The 9,010-nt window shown below is 34.7% G+C and overlaps 1 protein-coding gene across 3 annotated transcripts; it reads left to right on the top strand.

Moving 5' to 3' along the window:
* Positions 1 to 1,402: 1,402 nt before the first annotated feature.
* LOC131144218 (probable disease resistance protein At4g27220) lies at positions 1,403 to 7,979 on the top strand. Of its 3 annotated transcripts, none has more exons than XM_058092714.1 (2): positions 1,403 to 1,851; positions 4,811 to 7,979. In XM_058092714.1, the coding sequence occupies exon 2, from the start codon at positions 4,817 to 4,819 to the stop codon at positions 7,847 to 7,849; it is 3,033 nt and encodes a 1,010-aa protein (XP_057948697.1). In that variant the 5' UTR covers positions 1,403 to 1,851; positions 4,811 to 4,816; the 3' UTR covers positions 7,850 to 7,979. The 3 variants fall into 3 exon arrangements, with proteins under 3 accessions (XP_057948697.1, XP_057948707.1, XP_057948717.1); XM_058092724.1 differs by lacking the exon at positions 1,403 to 1,851 and adding an exon at positions 3,837 to 4,605; XM_058092734.1 differs by lacking the exon at positions 1,403 to 1,851 and adding an exon at positions 4,108 to 4,605 and having other exon boundaries at positions 4,815 to 7,979.
* The last annotated feature ends 1,031 nt before the right edge of the window (positions 7,980 to 9,010 follow it).

Raw genomic sequence — 9,010 nt, 5'->3', positions numbered from 1 at the left:
TAGTCTCAACTCTATTAAGAACAACTAACTAAATATCTGCCAACCACTTTAACAGTGTCATATTTTTTCCAGCTCACCCCATTAGTTAGGACTTAGGAGAAGCATGGTAGTGTCAGTTGCTGCATTCAAATAATCAAATCGTACACCCCCCCCCCCCCCTTCCCAAAAAAATCCTGAAACACCAGACCTATCTTCATGGCTAAGGCACTTGCACATCACTTCGCTGCTTGTGGAAGGCGTTTCTATTTTATGCAGATGTGTAGGGCATCGTATTGTCTTATGTACACAATCCTCTTTCTTCCCCGCTGTCTTAGTGTCTCTTTGTCTTTGATAATAAGTGTAATCAAAAGCAGTAGATACATGGGATGGTCAGAATCATTCATTCTGTTTGAATTTATGGAATCCTCTTTCTCATTCTTCTCTCCAATCTTATTGTACCAAACAACCTTTTGTATTTGATGGCAAATGCAATCAAAAGCAGTAGATACATGAGATGGTCAGAATCATTCATTTTGTTTGAATTTCTGGAATATAATCAGAAGCATTTGATATGGGATCAACTCGACCTGCTGCACACTACAATTCCCATGGTTGAGCAATGTGTAGTGAAATAATGCATCATTACATGCATGGATGGGTGTGTGAGTTTTCATTTTGAGCATTACTTGTGCTTGGGGCTTTCTGGCTCCGATTATGTTGCTTTTGTCTTGTGAGTAATTTAAAATTATTTGCATAGTCAAACATTTTCAAAGTTATGAGGTCTTGCTTTGTCTTGTTTCTTTATTTGTTTTTAAACATTTTTGAGCCCTTAAAATATTTCGGTCGAGGTAGGCCAGTTACACGGATCAAACACCTTATAAATTCATATATTCCTCACTAAGAGTACGGGATATGACCATTGGACTGCATCATTTTCTTTTCTATGCATTTAAAATTTTTTTCTTGTCATATCAATTTCTAAAAAATAGATTAAAAAAATTATGTTGATTTAAACAATGTGATTTTTTTTATTTCATAATAAGCAATAGATAAAAAAAAATATTATTCCTAACTTTTACAATTAGAATTTTCATTTTTTTTATTAGATGTTAAATAAAGTAATGATGAACATGTATCGAACAACTATAAACTGTATATTTTCAAATTTTACTATATTTTATCTTTATTTCAAAGATTTATTATTTCACGAATCAAAATGACTATATAACTAAATGGAACACTAATCTGTCACTAGAATTTTGTAGTCAAAATAATTTAAAATTATTAAGTTATTGTATAAATTTATAAACCACCTAGTGTTTCTTGCACAACTGATGCAAGATAAAAACGCGTATTTGTATGCAATATTTGAAGGATTCAATGGCTAACATAATAACAAGAAAAAGATTTTCCATTAGATCAACCAATTTCATCAATTCTTTTCTGTCAACATGCAAGGTGATGTTTGACTTACGAAATTTTGAATAAGAGCTTGGAGCCATGATTCTTGTTGGGCATTCAACAAATGCGGTCCAATTGAAGGAAAAAGAAAACCATTAATACTCGGGAAGATGACGACTGTGGCGCACAGTGGCGTATTGAAGTCGCGCATTTCCATTTTCCACCCGCACAGGAAAAAAGAAGAAGAGGAATTAATTTTACTTTTGCATTCGGTTTTGAATTCAATTGAACAGACAGATTTGGTTGACCTGGGTCGAATCGAATGCTGATTTCATTCAGTCGCCATCTTCCTCTCGCTTTAATACCTACTCTCAACAACGGAGCTCTACCATCTTGCTCGCTCGTTGATTCCGCGTAATTTCTCCTCTTCTTTCGAGTATTATAAGCCCTAGCTACGTTGCTTTGTTCCAGGTATGCTTATTTATATACGTTATCAATTTGATTCTTTTGCTAATTAATATTTAATTTGCTGTCCTACGAACTTACCGCCTGTCTGCCTGCTTGCTTGAATTTCCCTTCTCGATCTGCTCACCAAATCCTTGCTTCAGTCTTCATGAGCATTTACATTTAGTTGAGGGGCTGCTGCATCTCAGTGAAAACGAAAATTAGAAGTAGAAATTAAAGACTGAAAATAAAACTAAAAATTGAAAACCTGCGGCATATTTGGTCAAAAATATTTTTAAAAAGTTTGATTAAATAAATATTCATTTTTTTGGTCCTTAAATCAAATAACAATTAAAATATTTGAAATAGAAATTAAGAATATTATAGTTTGTTTTCCTTAATTATTATATCTTACAAAACAACCTTATTGATTAAAATAATAAACATATAAATTAAGAATATTATAATTTATTTTACGTAATTATTATATTTTACAAAACAATCTTTTTGTACATTAAATATAAAATAGTAAAATATTTTTAAATGGATTTTATATTTTTAGATATTTTGTGAATCTTTTGATTTTAATAATATTTTAAATTCATGGTCATTTATTCTAATTTTTTAATTATAAATTATTTATTAAATGAATGATTTAATCCATAAAAATTATTTTGGAATGGATATAAAAAGTATTCTAGCAACATGTCAAAATAATTGAAAACTATAAAATTTGTTTTTTAATTTTTTTCTATAGTAGTTAAAACTCACAATAGAAACAAAAAACTAGCATCATAAATAAATGCGCTTTCATGTCTTCACTAGAAAACAGAAGACAAAAATAATATCAAAAGAGTTTTAAGTTATCATGCTTGGAAAGTACTATTTGTTTGTTTCATTCCTTATTTTAAAATTTTTTATCTAGATTTTATATAAGAGATACTTCTACTTTGATGTCTACTTTCATTTATTGTATAATATGTTTAGATATGTAGCCTTTATCCTTGTCTATATCCTTTATGTATACATTGAGAATTTGGTATCCACTTTTCACTTCTTAAGTACTCTTAAATAAATGTAATATTAAAAAAAGATATTAAGTAACACATAAGGGATTAGAACTAACTCATAGCTACTCATGATTAGAATTATTTCTTTGATTTTCCAATATTCTAAAATATTTCAGTAAATTATAAATTTTAATCAAAAAAATTTTAATAGGCCATATTTTATCGAACCATTATATTGTGATAGCAAGTCAATTTTCCAAGCATAGAAAATAAATTTAAATAAGGTATAAAAATAAAAAATAAAAAATAATTAAATATAAAAAATGAAAAATGTATTACACATGGTTCGTGTGTCTCTTATCGCTAGTACATGTATGGAGGAGATTTTTCCAAGTTGGTATTCACTTTTTGTTTCCTAAAACACCCTTACACAAATATTGGCCGGTGTGTGTGTGATTATGTATGAATTCCATAACTAATGCATCATTAATAGTTGATTCAGACTAACAAATAAACATTTTATAACTAAGGCAACTAATCTGCAGTGTCAATTCTTTCTATATTTTTTAACATCCTAAAATATCTTGAGAAAATAGTACTAATAAAAATGAATGCTTTGATGCAGCTTCTTTATCATTTAATATTTTAAAATATTTTTTTGCCTTTGCAGTTTTCATTAAATATTTGCCATTAATATATATAATTTTTTCTTCGAAATTATGCTTAATTTTATATTTTATTTTAATACGCATTTTTATCCCAAGTATTGCAGGAATCTCTTAAGTTATGAATTAATTCAAAATGGATGGGACTGGGATGATAAGATTGGGGTTAATTTCACCTATTCTAGTCTTTGGAAATGCAAGTATGAAATTCACCTTTCGTTTTTCCGTCATGTTCGGTTCTGTGATGGTAATAGGCAGATAATCCAATTTTGGGAGGATCATTGGATTGGGGTGGCTCCTTTGGCTTTTATGTTCCCTTGTCTCTTTCAATTATCTTCTCTTAATGACTCTCCTATCTGTGCTTTCTTCTTCTTGCAAGAGAGTGGATTTCCTTAGGATTTTCATTTTGCAAGGAAACGTTACGAGAGAGATGAATAAGCTTTCCCTTTTGATATATGTTCCTCATTCTTTTCAATTCCAGTTTGGGAGTGGCAAAAGAGTTTGGGGTTTAGATTCTTTTGGGGTTTTTTCTTGTAATTCTTTCTTTTCTTGTTTGAATCTTGCCCCTAATGCTTCTCCTTTTGCCCCTTACGCCCTCATTGGAAAGTTGAAGTTCCCTCCAAGGTTAAGGCCTTTTTGGGGACAACGATCTTGGAAAAAATAAATACCAATAATCTTGCTCCTAAAGTGTAGACCTTACAAAGCTCTATTTCCTGATGTGTGTGTCCTTTGCTAACAGGGTGGAGAGACTTGCTCTCGCTTGTTCTTTCATTTTCACTTCACTTGGTCCCTTTGGAACAGAATGTTTGGAAATTTTGGAGAGAACTGGATTTGCCCTCACTCTTGCTCTTTGACTTTTAGGGGGTTTGGGAACGGTATGGAGAGAAAGGCTTTGTAGCAGTTCTTAGTTATGGTTTCCTCTTTGGTGTATTTGGCTAGAGTGAAATGCCAGAATTTTTAATAACTTGGACACCCCTCTTAACTTGCTTTGGATTAGAGTGGTGTTTTTAGTGTTGCTGTGGGTTTCGGTGAATGGCTTCTTTCATTATCTTCCGCTGGCAGATGTAGAGCGGGACTGGGTGGCTTTGCTTGAGTAGAGCTGATATGTAATCTTTGTTTTCTGGAGCTTTTATTTTGCTCCTTTTTATTTTGTTTCTAGTGGATATCTTATCCTCTTTTTTCCTCTCTATAATAAATTTCTTTGTTTATTAACAAAAGAATTATTATTATTATTATTCTTATTATTATTATTATCCTTTTTTTTCTGTTTATTTTGTGAAACATGACAATCTCTCGCCCTTTTGGTGTCAGATAGCAATGGATATCTTATGGAGTTGCACAAAAGGGTTAGGCAAGTACGTTAACCTTGATGAAAAAATGCAGAATTTGAAACGGAAGTTGGAATTATTGGAAGTTCGTGAGGCTGACAAAAGCATAGAAGTTCAAAATTTGGAGTTTCAAACGGGAAGGAAACGAAAGAGGGAAGTTGAAAATTGGTTGAGAAATGTACAAAGCAAAAAAGATGAGGTACGAAGTCTAGAACAAGAAGTCCACGGGAGCATATTTCTTTCACGCATACATCTTGGGAATCAAATTGAGAAAACGACTCAGGAGGTGGAAGAACTTTTAGAACAAGGTAAATTTGCTGAAGGGTTCACAGTAGATGTGCACGAACCCTTAGAACTATTGACAGTGAAATTAGTGGGCCAAAAAGCAGAAGAGAGCATGAAAAAAGTCTTGGCGTGCATAATGGATGATAGGATATTCAGCCTTGGCATCTATGGAATGGGGGGTGTTGGGAAAACCACACTTGCAATGCATATCCACAATGAACTCTTAAAGAATCCTCGAAGTTATGATCATGTTTATTGGATCACTGTTTCTCAACAATTCAGTATTTACAAATTGCAGGGTGACATTGCCAAAGAACTTGGCCTAGAAAATCTTCCTTCGGAGGAGAACGAGGGGAAAAGGGCTGCCACTTTGTTCAGAGGATTGGCAAACAGGAAGAAAACAGTGCTAATTTTAGATGATATGTGGGAGCATTTTACCCTGGAAAAAGTTGGGATACCTATTGGGCCAGATGGGCCTAAGTTGATTCTAACCACTCGATCATTATCAGTGTGTCGCCAGATGGGTTCCCAAGAAATAATCAAAGTGGAGCCTCTTTCAAATGACGAAGCTTGGGAGTTATTCATGGAAAAACTCAAGCCTTATGACACACTTTCTATGGATGTGAAAATTGCTGCTATGTCCATAGCTAGAGAATGTAGGGGTTTGCCACTTGGGATTATCACAATGGCAAGAAGCATGCGAGGAGTCAATGACATTCGTGAATGGAGGACTGCTGTGAAGGGATTGAGAGAATCAAACTCAGGGAGACCTGATATGGAAGAGGAGGTCTTCTCTATATTGAGAATCAGCTATGGTCGCCTGAAGGATCCAAAAGTGCAGCAGTGTTTCTTATATTGCGCATTGTATCCTGAAGACAGTGAAATGGAAAGAGAGGAATTGATAAGGTACTTTATTGCAGAGGGACTGATAGACGGAATGGACAGTAGGCAGGCCGAGTTTGACAAGGGTCACACCATATTAAATGAACTGGAAAACTCTTGCTTGCTAGAAAATGCAACAAGGAGCTATTGGAGTGAAAACTCAATGAAGGTGAAGATGCATGATTTGGTAAGAGACATGGCGCTACAAATAGGTGGAGAGAGCAGTAGTACAGCTGGTCCTCGTTTCTTGGTAAAAGCTGGACTTAAGTTGAGAGAAATACCGGAGGACTGGGCTGAGGATCTGGAGAGAGTTTCCTTAATGCGTAATGATATAACAGAAATTAAGGCAGGGATATCACCAAGATGTCCTAAACTCTTAACCTTGATGCTACAGGAAAATCGTTTGAAGAAAATTCCAGGCTCTTTCTTTTTGCAGATGTGTGCCCTAAAAGTTCTTGATTTATCTAGAAATAAGGTTCTACAGAGGCTACCAAATACCATATCAGACTTGGAGAATCTTACTGCATTATTGCTCAGATATTGTAGGAGGCTAAAATATGTGCCTTCACTAGCAAAGCTTCAGGCATTAAAGGAGTTGGACCTTGGAGAGACTGGTATAGAAAAAGCACCTGAAGGTATGGTGAATTTGGTCAACCTGAAAGTGTTGTATATGGATTGTCTAAAGGAGAATGTAGTTGTAGGAGAAGAGATACTGCCTCAAATGAGGGATCTGGAAAAATTTGTTGGCCGAATCGGGAATGTGAGAAGACGCGTCCTGAGTTTGCTCTCTGAGATTGCTCAAAAAATTAGTAGGCTGAATGCCTACTGTATAATGGTTGGATCCGGATTTTTTTATGATTTTCCATCAATGGAGCGGGGTTCTAAAGCAGTAACGCTTGAGGGGTGTAGTGTGAATACAGAGATCCTTGTCCATTTATTTCCTAACATTGACTGCATAAGTTTTAATAGGTGTCATGATTTAAGGGCACTTCCATGCGGCACATTTTCAAGTCTCAAAGTGTTGCATGTAGTTAGGTGCCCAAAAATCAAGAAGCTGTTCACACGGGGGTTGTCGCATCAATATCTTCCTAGCCTGGAAACAATCAAAGTCTTTTGCTGCGAGCAAATGGAGGAGATAGTAGCTGGTGAAGAAGAAAGAGAAGTCAATGGCACATTTTCAAGTCTCAAAGAGTTGGAAATAGAGGGGTGCCCAAAAATCAAGAAGTTGTTCACACGTGGGTTGTCGTCGCAGCAATATCTTCCTAGCCTGGAAACAATCAGAGTCTCGCATTGCAAGCAAATGGAGGAGATAGTAGCTGGTGAAGAAGAAAGAGAAGTCAATGGCACATTTTCAAGTCTCAAAGTGTTGCATATAAAGAAACTGTTTGTAGCTGGGTGCCCAAAAATCAAGAAACTGTTTCCTGATAGGTTGGTTCGGCATCTCCAAAACCTGGAACGTCTTTGTGTTGTCGTGTGTGACAACATTGAGGAGATAGTAGGAGAAGCAGAAGAAAATGACGACCGGGCAACTGCTGACAAAATCGGCATAAAAACAATCCATCTTCCAAAATTGACGGATTTAGTGTTGTGGGAGCTACCAGAATTGAAAAGCATCTGTAGGAGAAAGATGGTCTGTGATACTCTGGGCACTGTTCAAATAGAGGCGTGTCCGAAGCTAAAGAGGCTACCTCTCTACCTTCCCCTGCATCCCGTGAATGGACAACCATCTCCTCCCCCTGCTCTCCGGGGAATCTTTACTAGAGACAATGAATGGTGGGAATCGTTGGTCTGGGACCATCCCGCTGCTAAACCTGCCCTGCAACCCTTCCTCAATATACGTAAGAGAAATGCCTGAGAACTACTAAGAGTCTAAGATGTTGCGCCTCCTGTGCTGGTTACTATGTGAACATTCATTTTTGTTTTGCTTTTTGGACGAGGCATTTCATTTCATCAGATGTTGGTATTTTAATTTTGGCTTGGTTACAGTAGATTTGTCTGTGGCATGATGGCCATGTTATGTGACTAAAGGTTGTTCATAAACCAAGAAATGTTCTTAATGAGAAAAAAAAAAAAAAATCACAAAAATGAAGAAATCAAAAAGATCTTGGGAAAAAATAAATAAATAACGGTTTAATTTGTAGAAAAACACAAAAATGAAGAAATCAAAAGGCGTGTTAATGGAACCAATGAATAAGAAACTGGAAAAGACCCTTCAAAAGCACAAAATAATCTTTTTAAAAAGAAAATAAAAAGTGTAACGCTGGCTCTTTCACCTCCCTGGAAAGTGCACTCCTGCAATGTTAATTTGTTATCGAAATGACTTGCATAATTTCCACTGATTCCTTGATAGGAAAAGAAAGGAAAAGTAAAAAAAAAAAAAAATTTATTTTCTCTTTGTCTTCCTAGAAAGTAGCTTCACCCATTTTAGAACATGCTTTTGTGGTTCGTTTAATTTTAGCCTTGCAATTGCATTCATTTTTCCATTGAAATCAATCAATTAAATAAACAATCTTGCTTCTCCTGAATCCAATCTCCATCTCCATCACATCTCTTTTTAATCAGTAACTCATTCAACGAAGGATCTAATTGATCTATCTAACTATATACTTTTTTTTCTCATCTTTCGAGTATTATATGCTCTCTTATTTTTATTTTATTTTTTACTAAAAGTGGGTGTCACCTCATTTTATTTATTAAAATACCCTCACTTTTTGCGGATGAATACCGAGGTTACAAGACAAGTAAAAGGGAGATTGGGATTGGAAAAAATGAAATAAAAATTTGAATGGGGACGTGATGAAATCAAGTGAGAAATTCAATTCTATTCCTATTGGTTATATTCAATTACTACGAACCAAATATGCAAGAAGTACTATTCCTTTCTAGTTGCATTTTTATTTTATTTGCTTATTTTTTTAGTTTAATTTTTATAAATATACAATATATAGAATTACCAACTAACAAGGGATCAATCCAATCCTCAATTGGTTTGTTTTGTGGAATAGCTAAATTTTGG

This window comes from Malania oleifera, chromosome 1 (genome assembly GCF_029873635.1).
Source record: "Malania oleifera isolate guangnan ecotype guangnan chromosome 1, ASM2987363v1, whole genome shotgun sequence".
In the NCBI taxonomy this organism is placed as follows: Eukaryota; Viridiplantae; Streptophyta; class Magnoliopsida; order Santalales; family Ximeniaceae; genus Malania; species Malania oleifera.
This window is presented reverse-complemented; position numbering and strand designations above follow the sequence as displayed.